General features: G+C 45.8%; 1 protein-coding gene across 1 annotated transcript in view; it reads right to left on the bottom strand.

Annotated features, from left to right (window-relative positions):
* BCAS1 (breast carcinoma amplified sequence 1) overlaps positions 1-20,443 on the bottom strand; it is a 135,660-nt gene that overhangs the window by 99,144 nt on the left and 16,073 nt on the right. The window contains exon 5 of the mRNA XM_006839322.1: positions 7,697-8,268. Coding sequence (XP_006839385.1) covers positions 7,697-8,268 — 572 coding nt within the window. The remainder of the gene's footprint in view (positions 1-7,696; positions 8,269-20,443) is intronic.

Genomic DNA, 20,443 nt, shown 5'->3' with positions numbered 1-20,443 from the left:
CCCAGCGAGATGGATTGGCAAAGTGGCAGCATCGATGGGCTCAAGCGTGGCAACAGTGGTGAGGTTGGCCCAGGATCAGGCAGTGTTTCGTTCTGCTGTGCATAAGGTCACTATGAGTCGGTACTGACTCGATGGCACCTAACAACAGCAACAAGAATACATTTTAGGAGTCCTGGTGTGGAACTGTAGGATAAGCACTGTACCACAAGATCAGTTGGGACGGTAAGGTCGTTAGTTCAAACCCACTAGCTGCTTCTTGGAAATCCTATCCAGGGTCTCTCTGAGTCGCCAACTCGATGGCACTTAACAACAGCAGCAATATATTTGAATTACATTTTTCTCAAATTAACATTACTCGAATTTGCATGAGTTGCAACCTCCCTGGGCCAAGTTTCAATCATCACTTTGAGCACTTAACTGTCTGGGCTTTGAAGGTGGGAAATCCTGATTTTAAAAGCTGCTTTGTACCTGTGAGGTTTGCAGGAAGTGACTTGGTTTTCTCATCTGTAAACTCACAAAACTCTAGGAATGATCTTGTAAGCTTTGATGGCTTGGTGAGAGGACCCGTTCCAAGTGACCTTATCCCAGAACATGATGTAACACAGAGCAAATGAAAAGTCCTCGGAGGACTCAAGCATTCGGGAACCACTAAGGTGTGGTCAGCCTCAGGGAAAACCAGGCACTTGTAGGTGAAGCCAAACTGAACAGGCAAAGGGAGAAAGTGATCAAGGCAGAGACGGCGTGGGCAGAAAACGACATCTGCACAGGAGGGTAAGCTGGACACGTTGACTGGCGAATTTTAAAGGCAGAGTGGATAGGTTACTTAGAAAAGTAGGCAGAGGAAAGGTGTGGAGACCCTTAAAAGTCAGACTGAGGAATCTGGACATGGGCATTTAAATTCTAGAACTCTACTATACACAACTATTACACAACTTCTCTGCCCTCCTCACCCAAGTCAGTGAGCTTGCTCTCAAACTTGATACACCTGTGTTCTCTCCGTGAGTCTGGGTTGAGGACAATGGAAGGGAAAGGTAACAAAACTAAAATTTGAAGTTGTTATTGTTAGGTGCTGTCGAGTCAGTTGCGACTCACGGGGACCCTGTGCACAACAGAACAAAACATTGCCCAGGCCTGTGCTGTCTTCACAGTTGTTGGTACATTTCAGCCTGTTACTGCCACTGTGCCAATCTAGCTTCTTTGTGTGTGTTTGTGGTGGTGGTGGTGGTGGGGGGGATATTCCTCTTTGTCACTGACTCTCCACTTTACCAAGCATGGTGTCCTCCAGGGACTGGGCCCTCCAAAGTATGAGAGGTGAAGTCTGGCTATCCTGGCTTCCAAGGAGCATTCTGGCAGTACTTCTTCCAACACACATTTCTTCGTTCTTCTGACAGTCCATGGTACTTGCAATATTTTTCTCCAGTTGTTGTTGTTGTTGTGAAGTGCCGTCGAGTCGATTCCGACCCTTGTATAGGGTTTTCAAGGAGCAGCTGGTGAGCTTGAACCACCTACCTTGCAGTTCAAACAACTTTGCAGTCTGGCACATTAACCCATAGTGCCACACCAGGAGAAAAACCCATCATGTTAATAATAACTATTTTTGCCTTTTTCTGCCCCCTAAATGCAATTTCTTAGTGCTAAAGGAGCCCTGGTAATGTGGTGGGTTACGAGCTGGGCTGCTAACCACAAAGTCAGCAGTTCGAATCTACCATCTGCTTTGCAGCAGCAAGACGATGCTTTCTGTTTTCATAAAGATTGATAACTTCAGAAACCCTATCCAGGGTTGCTATGAGTTAGGACCAACTCCACGGCACACTGCCACCACCACTGAGTAATGTGAATACACTTAGCACAGAGGAATGGTGGGTAATGTGAAGAAGAAGAGCTAGATATTACTATTACTCCCATTCTACAGACGAAATGACAGAGTCTCAGAGAGGGCAAGAAACTTGACCAAAGTTGAACTCTAGACTATTTGGCTGCTACGCTTTTGTTTTGACCTGCAGCTTTATACCACGCGGAGTAGAGCTCTGGAGGGCATCGGTTTTTAATTGCAAGTCAACCACCAGATAGCAGAGACAGGATGGAGGTCCAAGAACTGAACCCATAGATTAAACAGGTGGGCATTAGATGGCCGTTTTAGGCATAAATCAAGAGTTCAGTTTTGGGCGTAGTGAGGATGGGACACTCATGAAACATTCAACTGGACATGAAACATCCATGAAGACAGAAGAGGAGGCAGCTAGATGCTCAAGCCTGGACTTCAGGGAGTAGGTCTAGGCTGTTGTTGTTGTTAGGTGCCATCGAGTCGGTACCGAACCATAGTGACCTTATGTACAGCAGAACGAAACACTGCCCGATCCTGGGCCAACCTCACTACTGTTGCCATGCTTGAGTCCATCGATGCTGCCACTTTGCCAATCCATCTCACTGGGGGTCTTCCTCTCTTTCTCTGACCCTCCACCTTACCAAACATGTTATCCTTCTCCAGCAACTGGTCCCTCCTGACAATATGTCTGAAGTATGAGAGATGAAGTTTGGCCATCTTGGCCTCTAAGGAGCACTCTGGCTGCACTTCTTAGGTCTAGGCTAGAGCTGCAAAATTGGGACTTGTCACTAGATTGCTGCTGTTGTTAAGTGCTGCCAAGCCAGTTCTGACTCATGGAGACCCTGTATAGGGTTTCTGAGGAGTGGCTGGTGGATTTGAACTGCCAACCTTGCAATTACCAGACCGGTGCTTATCCTATGTTGTTAAGTGCCAATGAGTTGCTTATGACTCACAGCAACCCTGTATAGAGTTTCCAAGGAGCAGCTGGTGAGCTTGAACCACCAACCTTGCAGTTCAAATGCATTTGCAGCCTAGCACATGAACCCACAGTGCCATGCCAGGACTCCTAGAGCACCACACTATACATAACCCTTTGGAGCTAGAAGAGACCTGCAAGAAAGAAACATAACTAAAGAAGCAATTCAAGGACTGAACCCTGGGGAACCCCAATGTGCAAAGATGTGACCCTGAAAAAGAGATGGGCAGGGAGTTGAGAGGACCTGAAAGCCAATGGAAGGAGCTGTTTCAAGAAGGAGAGGGGTACCCCGTCCAAAGTATCTGGAAGGACTAGTAGGTTAGGGATGAAGATTTACCCAATTTGGCAGCTGGGGGATGGGAGGACGGAGGCAGGAGGGGAAGGAGGGAATGTTCACCATCATGGTGACTTGTGGCAGTTTTGTGGAGACAAAAGACTGGACAGGAGGAGACAGAGAAGGATAGGAGGACACGAAGGCACTGACTATTGTTCTTAATATTTGTAATCTGAGCAAAATACACACTTATCCCAATCTCTCTTCAAAAAAACTACATCTCCCATTAGATTCTAGGAGTCCTGGTGTGGCACTGTGGGTTAATGTGTTGGACTGCAAGGTCAGTTTGCACACCAAGGTCGGCAGTTCAAGATCACCAGCTGCTCCTTGGAAACCCTATACAGGGTTGCTATGGGTCAGAACCAACTCGACAGTACTTAACAATAACAACAACAACTGGTGTGGCACTGCAGGATAAGTACTGGACTGCAAGGTCGGTTGGACCCAAAAGTTGGGGGTTCAAACTCACCAGCTACTCCTCAGAAACCCTATACAGGGAAGCTGTGAGTTGGAACTGATGGTATTTAATAACTAGATCCTATGTTCCTTGAAAAGCAGTTGTTGTTAAGTACCATCGAGTTGGTTGCAACTCACAGCAGCCCTGTATAGAGTTTCTGAGGCTGTTTTTGAGGAAGCAGAAAGCCTCATCTTTCTCCTGAAGAGCAGGTGGTGGGCTCGAACCTCTAAGCTTGTGGTTCATAGTCTAGTACTTATCCTACGGAACGACTGCGCTCATTGGAAGACCAGAATCATTATTTATCTGTCTAATGCCTTTCACAAGGTTGGTATTTATACAACTGTAAAATTTAAATTTTGAAGGGAAAGGAACATTCTCATGAAATCTCTTAAAATAGTACCTGGTAAAACTGTAGGTGTCCCTCACAACAGACTTCCTGCCAGAACCATGCTGATGGCAGGAAGAAAGGTGCTGTTGTTTCCAACCAATAAAGGTCAAATTTTCACAAAGTGACCCATGCTTGCGTGTGTGATGAGTCTTTTCAATGCATATCTGATAGCCTTTGGTTCTGCTGTTAAAGGGAGAGGGGGGAAAATCTCATTCCTGCCATCACGATGCTTGTTTGTGTGAATTGCAGCTCAGTGAAATCTTTCAGGCATATAATTTATCTTTTCTTTGGCCTACATAGTAAATGCTGCATTTGTTCATGAATTCTTGCCTTGTTTTAATTCTGCTATGCTCTGAATGTAGTTTTTTAGGGCACAAAAATAAGATTGTCGTTCTGCAAACATAGAAGATTTTGTCTTCCCCCCAGAATGAAATGGCGCTATCTCTCTCCCAATTCACAGCTCTGTTGGATTGTGGCTGGAATTCCAATCCAGCATGGAACTTGCAGTGGATGGGGGGGGGGGGAGGGACGTGTGAGCGGGAGAACAGTGGACAAGACTGAGCCGTAAGCATCATTTACCCCAAAGATTCGGAATCAATACATGGATGGCCACTTCTGCATACTGTGGTCCTTCCACCAAGAAAGTCATGGATTGACAACTCTCATTCTCATTTCTTTATGAGGGTTTGATTTGCTCATTACACCTATAGAAGAATGTATCCCCTCCCTATTACAGAAGTATGCAGCCAGCGATCAGTTAAGAAGCCTTAACAAGCAGAAGGCTGTGTTTTGCTTTTTAAAAAAGAGAGAAATCCATGCAGACAGATGTATTTGAATACCGGCTGAAGGAGAAATGGCTGTTTCACTACTTTTCTATGTTTTATATGCACTCAATACTTTAAATTCCAACAACACTACCACCAAAGAACAGAAATCTACAAGCAGGATAACACACACAAGCAGATTCTAACGGTGAATGAGCTCAACTAGTGCAGGGAGGGAGGGCTGTTTGTAGGCCTTACTTAGAGATGACTGGAACTTCAAAATCCCACCTGTCATCTTGGCTATGTGAGGTGGAGGGCAGGGGGTTTCAAAAAATTCTTGGAAAAAATTCCATCATCATGCAATTCCATTCTTCCACGAACTTTCTGAAGCCCTCTCACATTTGATACCCACCATGTTCCTAATCCAAGCCCCTGTATTTTGTGACTCGATTCTCATTCTGGAACTCATTCTGCTCCAAGTGAGGCGTTGTTGTAAACAGCCTGTCTGTCAGTGATCTAAGTTCAGCTGCTAGAGTCCAACTCTAAAAGGTTTCCTCTTTTTTCTTAGTTGTGGATTGAGTATGTGTATCTGAGTGTGGGTGTGGGAGTGGGTGTGGGTTGCAGCTTAATCTGTTCAAGATGCTGAACTGGACACTTCATTAAGATGGGGATTTGGAGGAGCCATTGACATCTGTCCAAAGACAGGTAAAACACAGACTTGCTTTCTTGTCCTTCATTCTCTTCCCATATATCATCCAGTCTCTCCCCAACTCAACAATGGGCTGAGTTTGGATGTCCATGCTAAAAAATGTGTGAATATTAAAAATCACAACCTCAGAAGGGCCTGAGAAGCCATGAGCAAGAATGAGGCCTCAACAAGAGTTTTCCTACTGAGGGTCAGTCAGGTCAGGTTTACGGCTCTCCTGGTTAATAGTGGATAGTGTTCCCTAAGCCCACTGTGCTAAGCCTTCTTGGGTCCTGGCACCCTTTCCAACAGTCTGGATTACTACAGCAGGGCATGAGACCCCTGCGTTGCCGGGTCTGTTCATTACCCTGCGTCTTTCCCTGGACTGTAAGCTTCAAGAGAGCAGGCATTCTGACTACTTATGAACTGTACAAAAGACTGAACTTGTGAACTACACAAAAATACCACTCAACTGACCTACTGAACTGGTGCATTTGGAAAACCAGGCATTGGAAGAGACATTTTTAGAGCTTTTCAAGGAAAAGCTCTTTGAATCAAAAACTGCTGACAGAAAGAGCACCAATTGCCCTGGAGTCGACTCAGATTCTCAGTGGGTGCCAGAGTAGAAATGCACCCCGTAGGGTTTCCAATGGCTGCTTTTCAGGGAAGTAGGATGCCAGGCCTTTCTTCCAATGCACCTCTGGGTAGACTTGAGCCATCAACCCACTCATTACCTAAGAAATGACCCTAATTATCTTTCTCCAATTTTCATCATCCAGCATCTTCAGTTGGTACCTAATAACATCATTCTTGATGCCATCCTTAATGTATTAAAACCACAGAGTAATGGGATACTTATTTTCATTTAAAAAATTAAGAGAAATGTGCACATAGTGCTTAAAACAGACACTCTCATATTTTAAGTCCTCCATTAGTGACAGCCAGTAGTATTACCATATCCTGTGCAGGCATCAATGTTGTGTGGTACCCTGACTCATACCAGCCCTGTTTAACACAGAGGGGTTATATGTTCTGTGGGGCTTTCTATGGGTTCAAATCACCAGGTCTTTTTCCCTTGGAGATGTTGGGTGGGCTCAAGCATCTGACCTTCTGGTTAGCAGTCAATTATTCAACTGTTGATCCACTGAGGCTCTGTCTCAACACATAGCTAGTTTTTGTTAAGCCAAATACATCTATGGCTTCAAGAATCAAATACACTGATGGCTCTACTATGCAGCCAGGTAATATAAAACACAGCCCATTAAAAAAAATTTTTTTTTTCCAGTTCTAAACTCAACTAAAAAGTAAAGCCCTCGTCGTCAAGTTGAGCCTGACTGTTAACAAAGCTACAAGACAGAGTGGCGCTGCCCCATAGGGTTTCTACAACTATAAATCTTTATGAAACCCAGGGCTTCGGGTTTCTCCCACAGAATGGCTGGTGGGTTCAAACTGCTGACCTTAAGATTTGCAGCCGAGCACTTAACCACTGCATTGCCAGAGCTTCCCAACTCAACTAGAGGCACTGAACTTTATTTCCAGTTTTTGAAACATATTGTTATTTAACAGCCTATTAAACCAAGGAATAAGGTGCCTTTAAAAATATATAACACATCAATTTAAATTTCATCTTCGTTCAAGGAATCCTTGCCCAGAATGGAAACAAGCTTTCAAGGTTAGGAGCAAATGCTCTTTATAACATCAGAAAGAACTTGCTTCTCTTTGCTCAGGGAAGAAAGCAACCAATTCAAGGATACCTCCTAAAAAACAACAACAACAAAAATCTACTTTTCACAAAGATATGACTCTTGCTTGCTTGGAAAATAACTTAGCACATAAAAGAGCCTGCCCAGAGTTGTGAAGGCTCTTTATTTAAACCTGAGCCTGTGTGCCCAAGATCAATCCAAGTCAGAGAGGAAATGCGTCCCCACTGAATCCTATAAACCAAGCAGGCAGGGTGTATATTATCCCACTAATGTTTCTCCCTCCAGAGCCCACTGATCAGAGATGCAGACTGTCCACCTCCCACCTGTCCACCGCTGACAAGTGGCAGGAGGACCTCATCTCATCTTTTCTGTGACATCAGAAACATCAGGAAGACACTGCGCTACAATGTGCTGCTTGTTCTAGAAGGGTCAACAGCTCGATCGATACTTTGTCAAAGGCCCTTGGTGACCGTGGCCAACATATGTGCAGTCGGCTGCCTTACCCAACGTGTGCCCCTGGTTCTGCCCTGGGAATGAAGTGGACCGTCCTTTTTAAGTACTTGCCTGCTCTGCTGGCACATGGTGGGGCGGCCCGGAAGACACAGCGCTTTCAACAGCACTTTCTTGACTCAGGGCGCGCTGGGTTTCTGGTTGGCGGTCACCTGGGGCCTTTTCCCGTGCCTGGTCCAGTTTGAAAACTCTGTCGAAAAAGCTGGGGTCTTTGCGCTTGGCAGGAACTGCGCCCTCTGACTCGAGGGGCAGAGGCTCCGGTCCCCAACAGGCAGCGGTGGCTTCGTCTTCAGCCGGGGCCTGCCCTGGGCTTTTATTGGGGCCGGGCCCTGCTGCAGCTGCGGCAGGGAGCACCATGCTCTCACTTGGGCCTTTGTTCCCCGAGGCTTTACTGCAGCTGACATCAAGCTGCCCTGATCCAGCGGATGAATCTGTGGCTTCGTCTCCAGCACGTCCTGGTACAAGAGGCGAGAGTCTCAGGAAAAAACGAGATTTAGCAGCTGGTGCCTCGGGCCTGGCCTCTTTCCCAAGATTCTTTCCGTTGGCATCTGCCACATTGCTTATCTCCACCGTCTTGGGGGAAGAACCGGCTGCATTATCCTCTCGGATACTTATTCCCAAATCAACTGTAAACACAAAGATAAACAGCAGTTATTCAACTGAGCGAGGAAGTGCACGGATTCATAATAGACTCTGAACACTGGATAGACAGAGGCTGGGAGGCGGCACTGGGACGGAGCTGTTCTCCGGTCACGCTGGGAAGCTGAGGTTCGATACCTGGGCAGTCATCGATCCTGCTTCTGGGAAGATGGAAAGAGAAGGCTGCCGAGAAGGGAAAGACAATGACCACAGACCCGCTGCCTTCCAGGTGCTGAACCTTCCTTACACTCTCTCACCTTCATAGACGCCCTGGTATGGCGCTGTGGGACAATTAAGCACTAAACCGCAAAGTCGGTTTGAACTGCAAGGTTGGTGGTTCAAGCTCACCATCTGCTCATCAGAAACCTAATACAGGGACGCTATGGGCACCAACTTGACAGCACTTAACAGCCACACCACCTTCATAGGAACTCTGGGAAAGACATGGTCATCGAGTCACCTGGAAGACAGTTGTTGTTTTGTGCTGTGGAGTTGGTTCCGACTCAAAGACACCCTGCAAAGGGTTTCTTAGGAGCGGCCGGTGGGTTTGAACTGCTGACCTTGTGGTTCACAGTCCAGTGTTGATCCTGCAGTACCACACAGTGCAGCCATTAAGAGCGTGGGATCTATCGCTAGAACAAGGTTTCCCAGCCTTGGCACTGCTGGCATTTGGGGCGATACCATTCTTTGCTATGGGGCTGTCCTGTGCATTGTAGGGAACTTAGCAGCATCCTTGGCCTCCACCCACTAGGTGCCTGAGTGACAACCAAAAATTGCCAAATGATTCACAGCGGAGTAACATCGCTCGTGGTCAAGAACCACTGACTTTGATGGCCTGATTGAGTCCGAGTGATTTAACTTTTTTGTAACTCCATTTCCTGGTCAAATAATGCAAATAATAGAACCTACCTCATAATTTTTTTATGAGGATCACATGGGTTAATATTCTCACAGACTAGGACCTGGGATACAGTAAGCGCTGAATAGATGCTAGGCACGTTAGTACCTTGCATTGTGGATGAGAAAACAGGGTGGTTCACTTCCCAAGGCTGCCCGGAAGTCAGTGGGTGGCAGACTGTCATTTGTGCTCTCTCTGTTTCGCCAGATTTGTGGTGAGTTGCCAACGAATCAGTTCTGATTCACGGTAACTTACTGGTAACACCAGGCAATGAACGCTGCCTGGTTCTCTGCCCTGCTCATGAAGACTGGAATGCTTGAGACCACAGGACCTACACTTACATGAATTCTTGGTAAAACGGGAAGATTTAAAAACGTAATACTTGGGGCGTTTCTGATTTGAGGTTGGAAGAGCAGATGTTCACACAAGAACATAAGTCAGACCTCAGGCAGGTGGGGACAGAAAAGTGCAGGGTGAGTTGTCCAAGACAGTGCAAATAAAGCAGGCTCTGCCTTCTCCACCAAGTCCACCGATTCCTGCTCTCACTGCTGTTGGACTAGGATTGAACTGCCTCCTCAGTACTGGACTTTAAGGTCAGTTAGAACCATGAGGTCGGCAGTTCAAGCTCACCAACTGCTCCTCAGAAACCCTATACAGGGTTGCTATGCGTCAGAACCGACTCAATGACACTTTCACATAGGAGGAAAAGAGTTCTGAAGAATGGGGCAGAAATTGAAAACACTCACAATGTGTTGTTTAACAAACATGGCATCCTGTTTGGTGAAGTGGAGGGTGGGAGAAAAAGAGGAAGACCCCCAGCTGGATAGACTGGCACAGTGGCAGCAGCAATGGGTTCAGGCATAGCAACGACTGTGAGGATGGCGCAGGACTGGGCAGTGGTTCATCCTTTTATGCACAGGGTCACTATGAATCGGTACTGCCTCGATGGCACGTAACAGTAACAGCAACAACAGCCTTTTGTTTTCTCAGTGAAAGTGCAGGAAGCAAACCCGCTTGGGAAAAAGCAAGGTGGTCATTTGGAACCTTAGGTAAACCTCACAACAAATCCAGGATTGTCTGAAACATGAAACATGCACACAGAACCAGCCTGGGTGAGCAAGTAGAGGAAAAGTCCACTGGACTTATAGGTCTTAGACTCTGGCGAAGGAGAGGGCTGGCTCACAGGCCTTTCTCACTTCTTTCTGACTCACAGCGACCCTGAACAAGGTTTCTGAGGAGCGGCTGGTGGGTTTGAACCTCCGACTTCCCAGTTAGAAGTCTAGTGCTTATCCTACACCAGGTTGCCTCACATCATTACAGGAAGAATAAAAAGTTGCTTCTAAACACCCGAACTCAGCTCTCTGTTCATATGAAAAATCTTGGGAGAAGCCCTTCTGAGTCTGGTTTCAATAAAGTGTTTCCTTATAAAGCAGATGAAATACCAAAAGGGTTTATTTTCATAAAAAAAAAAAAAAAAAAAAACACCCAAAAATGTGCAAGAGCTTAAGGCTAGGGAATACGGAAAAAAACAAACAAACAAAAAAACAAGAGTGTAAGTGGCAACTCCCAAATATTTAGAGGGCTGGAGAGGTGAAACATTTGATCTCCTTGTTGTAGAAAAGGTATTTTGCACTACGTTTTAAAGAAAATCATTTTGCATAGATGTGTAGTCAAGAATTTATTTCTAGTTGGAACTTGGTATAATTGTTAAGAACTTAGAGCAGATAGAGCTGGTTTGACTCCTAAGCTTTTACTTTTAAAATATGTGACTTGGGGGCAAGATACGTTATCCAGTGATGCTTCACTTTTCTTATAAAATGAGTATGAAAATCCTAGTGTCTTCTCAGAGGGTAATCGTGAGGGTTAAAGTGAACTATTTTCCATAAAAGAGAATATGGTGGAATCACATGATAAACACTGGACTTTAAACCCACAAGGTCTGCCAGCCACTCCATGGGGGAAAGATGAGGTTTTCTGCTACTGAGAAGATTTAAAGCCTTGGAAACTCTATACAGGGTTGCTATGAGTCGGAACAGACTCAATTGTACTTAACAGTAACATTTCCCATAAGGTGTACAGGGTGGTATATGGTGGGTACTTAGTGAACTTTAGTTATTTTTGTCATATTTATGAGTCCTGATGTGGTGCTGTGGGTTAACGCACTGGACTGCAAAGTGGGTTTGAACCACAAGGTCAGAGGTTCAAGCTCAACAACTGTTCTTCGGAAACCCTATACAGGTACAGGATCACTATGGGTTGGAACCGACTCGACAGCACTTAACAACAACAAGGTGTTATTACTATGATTACTGGTTTATAAGTCTTAAATACAAGCCTGGTGTGGCTCTGTAGGAAAAGCACAGGACTGCTAACCTCAAAAGTTGTACCAGCTGCTCCTAGGAAAACCTAGACCGGGTTGTTATGAGTCAGAACTGACTCAAGAACACGTTTCAACAACAACAAAAAAACCTAGACTGGGTTGTTATGAGTCAGAACTGACTCGAGATCACGTTTCAACAACAACAACAAAAAGCCATAGGGAAGGGATTATTCCAATGGCTTAGCCTACAAGCTTGAGTGCTGTGGAAAGATTTTAAAAAATAGTAACAATATGAATCAATTTATACTCAGAAATCCAAGAATTTGGGCAAGACATGTTCCAGAAATGTTTATCATTTTCCAAGCATTAAAAACAAAATTTTTTTTAATGGTTGTTTCAACAGAATTCTAATTGTGCATTTTTTGTTTTTGTTGTTTTTAACGTTTGTGTTGCAATGCTCAGAGCTCTTAAGGAAGGGTTATTTTCTGTTTTATTTTGACCACGTGCCAAAGCTAAACCTCTTCATTTGGCAGAATTGTAGGAACAACAGCTAACATTCAGTGAATGCCCCCCGGTGGGGTGCCAACCATCATGAAGAATGCGGTAACAGGAAAATTTACCTAAGTGACACAGCGTATGTACAAGTTAGGTACGATCAGCACTCCCATTTTGCAGACTGGGACACTAAGACCCTGAGAAATGAAGTCACTCTTCTAACGCTGTCCTGCTCCTAAGTCGTACACTGTGGACTTGAACTCATGCTTGTCCCATTCCAAAGCTCAAACTCCGAACAACCATGCTGAGCCAGAAGAACAACCAGAAGAGAAGGAGGAAAAGATACATGAAGCCAACCATAGAATTAGTGGATTTTCAGGAGATACCATGCACAAGAAACAAACTAGGGTTTCTCACATCTGGGAACCATTGGCAAGCCTTCTTTTGGTTTGTTTTAGACAATAATTAGATCATGTCACTCATCTGCATGAAATGATCCAGTGAGGACACATCACAATGAAAGTCAAGTGCAGACTGCTCTCCATGGGCCACATCCACTGTAATGTCAGCCCTTCCTGAGCTCTTCTTCATACCTCTCAATGCACCAACCTTGTCCCCACCTGTGGCCTTCCCTCTAGATCTTCCTATGCACGGCTCCACCCTTTTCACACAGGCCTCGAGTCAGGCCTCTCTGACCACCCTATCTGGAGCGATGCCTCCTCCAGTCCTTGAAGCATCCATCACACTTGGAATGATCCCATTGGTTCATGGACTTGTCTTTCAGCTGTTTCCTACTAGAATATAAGCCCCAAGTGGGTAGAGACTTGGTCTGTTTTGCATCCAGCTGGCATATAGCAGGGTTCGTCAGGCACATGGGTGGGAACACAAACCCTGAGAGGGCAGCACATCACTGAGCCAAGTGCCAGTCTCCGGGGGACAATCCCCAATAATAACAGTGTGGCAATATACATTTGTACGGGTGTTCCTTTTAGTGTTACATGATCCTGAACCATGGGTGGTGCAAACACTTAAGCACTCCAATACTAAACAAAAAGGTTGGTAGTTTGAACCCACCCAGAGGTCCCTGGAAGACAGATCTGGCAATCTACTACCAAAAGGTCCCGGCCTTGAAAAGTATAAGGATCACAATTCTACTCTGACACACCCGGGTCACCAGGAGTCAAAACAGACTCAAGACAACTAACACCCACAGCTTAAGAGGTCAAATAGCAAGGGGAGCAGAAACTGTCATAATTATTTCATTCAGAAAGGAAGGGACCAGTTTGAAAATGATTCCCTCCCTGGGCACTGTCTTATGTACCAGCATCCCCATCTGTCCGGATAAGAGAGAAACCAAGTGGCAATAAAACACAGACCAATTGCAAAGGGAAATTCCAAATCTTGCCAAAGATGCAGGGGTCCCGTAGAGTCATGGAAAATAAGCGCCTGGGAGTGGCTGGGATCAGACACCCACTGCTGTTAAAGGAGTTACAACAATCACTGGAGAGGAAGGGTTGGGAAGCAAAGAAGATGGCAGTGAGTTCTTCAAAAGAGACTTGTGTTTGCATCTCAAAGGGTTATGGAAAGCCCTGGAGAACACGGATGGATGAAGGCCTCTCAACATTTTGCAGAAATGACCCTTTTCAGAGCATGCTTGCTGGAGTCAAATGGCACTTTAAACAGTTGTGATTTCCTGTGTCGTGCAAATGCCTGTGTTGCTTTAAAGGCCTTGGGATAAGGATTCCTGTGGCAGATAGGGCTTGAAGGAAGATGTCCGATTGGAAAATTTCACTGTGTGATTAGATTTCTTGCTCTTAATATTAAAAAGCCAGGATGTGCTCGCTGAGAAATTATCACACAAATAAAGGAAAAGGGTAAGCTTTCAGGACGTGGGGGAGAATTCTCAAACATCAGCATGATGTAGGTTAGAATAGTTCATGATGAAAATGCTGGACTCAAGCGGAAAGTGAGGGAAATGTAACTGCCTCTGTGCCAATCCAGTGGAAAAGAAGCCTCCTAGCCTTTCCCTCCCTCTGGTCATTCACTCCCTCCTTACTGAGGACTTTCATGAGTTTTTTTTATTTAAAGAAATGTGAACTCATCCTTCTAGAAGCCCTTACAGTAACATTTGCAAACACACACACATTTGCTCCTTTTTCCCTTCACACACAATGGTGGAATACTATAGGCTTTGTTCTGCACCTCCCTCTTTTGATACCACTTAATAAAAATGGAGTCCTGGTGTGGCACTGTGGGTTAATGCGCCAGACTGCAAAGCCATTTGAACTGCCAGGTCAGCAGTTCAAGCTCACCAGTCGCTCCTCGGAAACCCTATACAGGGTAGCTATGGGTCGGATTCGACTTGAAGGCACTTAACAACAACAACAGCAACCATGCATCAGAAAGTGGTCTAAACTAGGGATGGGGAAATGTCTGGCCTGCGGGCCATATAAGCCCTTGAAATTATATGGCCTGGCCCCGCCAAGGCGACCACAGGCTGGACTTGAATTCAGTAAATCTCGGAGCTGTTGTCATTGTTGTTCTGAATCATGGCTACCCTACATGGGGTTTCTGAGGAGCGACTGGTGAGCTTGAACCGCCAACCTTGCCATTAGCAGTCAGTGCTTATCCTACAGTGTCCCCTCAGGACTCTGCCTCATGGTCAGCAGTATCTAACTCCATAGTGACCCTGTATCGGGTTTCCGAGCCTGTAAATTTTGATGGGGACAGAAAGCCTCACCTTTCTTCTGCAGACTGACTGGTAGATTCGAACTGTTGACCTTGTGATTAGCAGCCCAGCTCATAGTCCTTTGCTACCAGAGTTGTTGTTGTTAAGTTCGCACTTAACAACGAAGGCACTTAACAACGACAACTCTGGTGGCAAACGACCCCTGAGTGCAATGGACTGCTAACCACAAGGTCAACAGTTCGAATCTACCAGTCAGTCTGCGGAAGAAAGGTGAGGCTTTCTGTCCCCATCAAGATTTACAGCCTCAGAGTTCTCTGATTCTTTTTATCAGTGGCCTGGGATGCATTTGTTTATGTTTCATAATGTAGTTTACAAATGCATTTCTCAGTACTGCTGTGAGACAGTCACATGTGGGGACTACATTTTTTCTTATCCTCAACTCCATTTATCTACATATGTGAATAAACGAATAACCTTCAGATCTAATTATACAGGCAAGAGTACTTTATTCCACAAAAGGTTCATGCGAACTAGACATTGATAAATAGAATAATCACAGAAGAAAGCCCTGGAGTTGGCGTGAGGATTCTGAGGAGAAACACTTTGAAGAAAAACTGTGGAGAGCCCACCAGAGAGGGATGTATGTAGCTAGTTGAGAGAGCAGACAATGGGCCAAAGCCCTGGGACCAGAGACTTGGCTTCCATAAGAAATGTAATGCTTAGGGCCTAATAAATGAAGAAGAGCCTCGTCAATTTCTAAAAGAGTTTTGGGAAGAGAAGCTTAGATTGGACTGGGAGCTGAAAACTCTGGGCGTGAAGAAGGAATCTAAGTGGAGAAAACGGAAAGGTTTAGATGAATTTGATCACCGTGTCGTACACCTGAAACTAGGTGACATGAAAATCTTTGTATTAGAAGCTTACCCTACAGCCTGTAATCTACTTTTTATTGTCTAAGGTTGATGCCTTCGATAATTGATAAGTGGAGTCCTGGTGTGGCACTGTAGGATAAGTACTGGACCGTGAGGTTGTTTGAATCACAAGGTTAGCGGTTCAAGCTCACCAGCCGCTCCTCAGAAATCCTGCACAGGGTTGTGATGAGTCGGGACCAACTTGACACTTAACAACCACAAAAGCATAACTGATAAGTAGCCCTGGTACAGTGGTTGTTGTTGTTGTGAAGTGCCATGGAGTCGATTCTGACCCATAGTGACCTTGTATAGGGTTTCCAAGGAGCAGCTGGTGAGCTTGAACCACCGACCTTGCAGTTCAAATGACTTTGCAGTCTGACGCTTTAGCCCATAGCGCCACATGCTTACTCACCTGCTAACCAGAAGGCCTCTCTGTGGGAGAAGATGCAGGAATCAGTTTCCCTAAAGATTCACAACCTCAGAAGCTCTGTGGGGTGACTGCTGTCAGGAGGCATTTAACCTGACTCCAGAAAGCTTCCTGGGGTACACTCTGTGCACTAGAAACCTGGACCTCACATGCTCGGGTTTGTGTTAACAGATGCATTTGAATTGCAGTGTTGTTGAGGAATACTGACTATACCACGGACTATGGGACTATGGGAAGACCGGAAAAACCTGTCTGTGAAGAAGCACAGCCAGAATGCTCCTTACAAGCGAAGATGGAGAGAATGCGACCCATGCACTAAAGACAGGTCATCAGGAGGGGGCAGTCCCTGGAAAAGGACGTCATGATGGGAAAGCAACACGGTCAGGAAGAAAGAGGAAGACCCCAAACAAAATGGACTGACATAGTGGCAGCAATAATGGGGCTGGGTGGGTTCCATCTGGTAGTTCACAGAGCCTCTCTGCGTCATAATGGGTTCCACCACACCTCAGAGCAACAAACACTGAGGGCCAGATGGTGTGTCCACAACAAACCTTTACATGAGGAGGCTTCAAAAAGTTCATGGAAAATCGGAATGGAAAGTTAGTGGGATTGTTCCATGAACTTTCTGAATTCCCCTCACATAAGGTAGAGGTTGCTCTTTGTCCTGCACACTGCCATCAAGTCCCCTCCGACTCATAACGACTCTCTAGGACAGAGTAGACCTGCTCCTTAGGATTTCCCAAACGGTCGGTCTTCACGGGAGCACACAGCCTCATCTATCTCCAGGTGAGTTTGAACCACCAAGCTTATGATTAGCAGCCCTTGCTTAGTGCCCTGTACCACCAGGGCACAGAAAGGAGAAATCCTGGTCAGCTGGTATATGCCTGAGCCTTTGTTGTTGCTGTTGATGTTGTTTGCTGCTGCGTGCTTACCCACAGTTCCATCACAACACTGTTCACTGAAACAACTTGTAGAGCGTACCAGCATCAACTCCACCCTAATGCAAGCCACCATTCATCCCAGGCGCTAAACTCAGCCTCCTTACTAAGTTGCTGCCCCAAACCTGGAATCACCTACTCCCAGCTTGATCCTTGTAAGTATTAGTTAGTGGGTCGTCAAGGTTCTACCACTTGCAGCTGAGTGCATGTCTCATCTTCTTGCTCTTCTACTGTCATGGACCTGAAAGGCCACCGTCCATTTATTCATCAAACATGGTTTGAACCCACCCAGCAGCACTGCAGAAGAAAGTCCTGGTGATCTGGTCCCATAAAGATGACAGCCAAGACCACATGAGATGGAAGAGAAAGTTCAGATGGTATAAAGGGACAGAAACAAGGAGGAACAGGAACAGGGAGCCTAGGGAGGAAGTGGAGGCTGCAACCAAGATCAGGAAACACAATGTGTATTATAAACTGTTGAATGGGGGAAAAAAGAGATTACAGAAAACAAAAAAAAGGCAAAACCCCAGTTGTTAAGTGCCCTCAAGTCGGTTCCGACCCATAGTGACCCTGAACAGGGTTTCTGAGGCTGTAAATCTTTACAGGAACAGAATGCCTCATCTCTCTCCCACGGAGAGATTTTGCAGCCCGATTCATAACCACTACGCTATCAGAGCTCCTTAAACGCCCAGTGGATTAGTTCTATTTTGTAAAATACATGAGGTCATCATGACTTGGAACGAACTTGATGACAGTGGTGTTTTTTTTTTTTTTTTTGGGTGCTGCTGGTGGGGTATCTCAGGTCTTATTCTAAGCGCTGGGACATTTTGCAGTTTTGACCTCAGTAGAAGCAAAGGTAAGCATTCTGCTCTCAGGATATTTTCTTCGAGGGGAGTAGATGTGATCTAAAAATGCAATTCGATCAGAACACAGTGAGTGCTCAGGGGCACGTACAACTGCCATTAGTTTTTCAGAATACTGCTGTTGGTGCTTGCTCGCTCATCCTCAGGGGACACTGGCTGGCACGTTTGGTTACACAGAGCCCAAGAATCGCTGGCTGCAAACGCTTCTAGTCTCATCCATTATGTGACCACAGGAACGGAAGCCCTTCGTTCAACAGAGATATTTCGATCCAATAAAATGATCCCATTGATTTTTTAAAAAAATTTAAAGGTGGCCAAATCAGGCCCCAAAGAGGAATTCCTCTTTTTATGAAAAATGGACTAGGAATCTGAGAGGAGAAGATATTAATTTTTGAAATTTCTTATGCAGGTGAACCAGAGACATTCCCCTGATCCTGAAAAACGATGTTGTCTGGCAGCTCAAGCCTAGGCTGGACTCTGCCGCCATCAGCAGGGAGGGCCGAGCCATTTTTGTAAAAAAAGAAGACGCCACTAATCTGATAGATTCTGTAGAAGGAAATACAAGAGGGAGGAAAAAGAGACTTTTGCGTTCCCTGGACGGTCTGTGAGGCTTTTGGCACAGGTACAGAGATGGGGTATCTGCTGGTGACATCCAGGAGACCAGTTACAGAGCAGGCGTGGTAGCAGTGGTCTGGGTCTCTGCCCACAGCTCCCCTGGGAAGCAGCTGTGCTATTATTCCCATTTCACAGATGAGGAAACTGAGTCTCTGAGAGTACAAACAGCGTTCCCGAGAGGGAGCAGCAGAGCTGGGGTGGAAGCTCAGGTCTGTCACCTCCAAAGCTAGTCTGCACTCTGCGATCCCATAAAGAAGTCAGAGCGTGCTCCCCGCTGCATTCATGCTAGGCGGGAGCAAGATTTGCAAACCTGGGGCTTTGATGACTTTTTGAACTGCTTCCCAAGGGGCCTGAAATTGGATCTAGGAGGGACTGAACAAAAAATCTTGTACTTTTTATGCATAAAAGTCCTTGTTGTTGTTAAGTGCCATCGAGTCGGTTCCGACCCATAGCGACCCTGTATAGGGTTTCCGAGGGTGTAAATCTTTACGGGAGTAGAAAGCCTCATCTTTTTCCCACGGAGCAGCTGGTAGTTTCGAACTGCTGACCTTAAGGTTCGCAGCCCGATTTGTAACCACTACACTACCAGAGCTCCTTGATTCCGACCATAGCGACCCTGTATAGGGTTTCCAAGGAGCAGCTGGTGAGCTTGAACCACTGAACTTGCAGTTCAAATGATTTTGCACTTGCATTTTATGGGGGCAATTAGGGAAAACATTTCTAAAAAAGCCACTTTGGAGATGGCGTTGTGGTGATGATGGTGATAATAATAACTCCCCGCTGCCGTGAAATTGATTCCGACTCACAGTCCCCACTATAAGACAGAGTATAGGGCACCAAAGGGTTTCCTAGCTATTAACTCGGGGAGCAGAGCAATAGGTCTTTTCTCCTCAGGAGCCGCTGAGGGGTTAGAACCACTGACCTTTTAGTAAGCAGCTGAGCACTTAACCACTGTACCACTAGGGCTGCTTCAATAACAACAATAATAAACTTGTTTGGGAACACTACCCTTGGCATTTAAAAGCCTTTTGAGATAGTTCCTTTACAGGCACTGCAGAATCAGCACTTACCCTCACTCCCACTTGATTAAATAGGTAAACAAGCGCTCTCATCACTCCCATTTAAGAGATGGAAATACCGAGGATTAGGAAAGCCTTTAAAAAGCAGAGAGAAAACAACTGTGGCACATTTCCCATAAAGAGAGAAAACAGGAGGGAGAAAGGCTTCCGGGCTCTTGAGATTGTCAGCTCTCCCACGGATAGCTTATGGCTTCCCTCTTTATTTAATGAATGATTTTAAGGTTGCTTCGACACTACATTGCACACGGCTGGGTACAGAATAATCTCTTGGACGCTCCAGTCCCCCTTCTGGTAATTGAAGGGATCTTGGTGACACAAGCACTTTGTGATCCATTGCTAACTGAGAGGCTGACGGTTCAAACCAACCCAGTAACTCCACAGAAGAAAGGAGTGCCCATCAGCTGCCACAAAGATGCCGAGAGAACTCCGTGGAGCGATTCTGTTCTCTATCTAACACGTGGGGCCGCTGTGGCTCAGAACTGACTCGGTGGCAATGGGCTGGATTTTTTGGGGGGGGAGTTTGTTGTTGTTGTCATTGTTAGGTTCCATCAAGTTAGTTGCAACTCATAGTGAATGAAACACTGCTCAGTCCTGTAACATACACACAGTTGTTGTTAAGTTTGAGCCCGTTGCTGCTACTACTGGGCCAACCCATCTCACTAGAGGACTTCCTCTTTTTTGCTGACCCTCCACTTTACCAACCAACATGTCCTTCTCCAGGGACTGTCCCTCCTGACAATACGTCCAATGTATGAAAGACAAAGTTTCACCATCCTGGCTTCTAAGGAGTGCTCTGGCTGCCCTTCTTCCAACACAGGTCTGTTGGTTCTTCTGGCAGCCCATGGCACTTTCAATATTCTCCTCCAACACCATAACTCAAAAGCATCAATTCTTCTACGATCTTCCTTATTCACTGTCCAGCTTTTGCAT

The sequence above is a fragment of the Chrysochloris asiatica genome, unplaced genomic scaffold, assembly GCF_000296735.1.
Source record: "Chrysochloris asiatica unplaced genomic scaffold, ChrAsi1.0 scaffold00023, whole genome shotgun sequence".
Classification (NCBI taxonomy): Eukaryota; Metazoa; Chordata; class Mammalia; order Afrosoricida; family Chrysochloridae; genus Chrysochloris; species Chrysochloris asiatica.
Note: the sequence above shows the minus strand (reverse complement) of the source record. Positions and strands in the feature narration are given on the sequence as shown.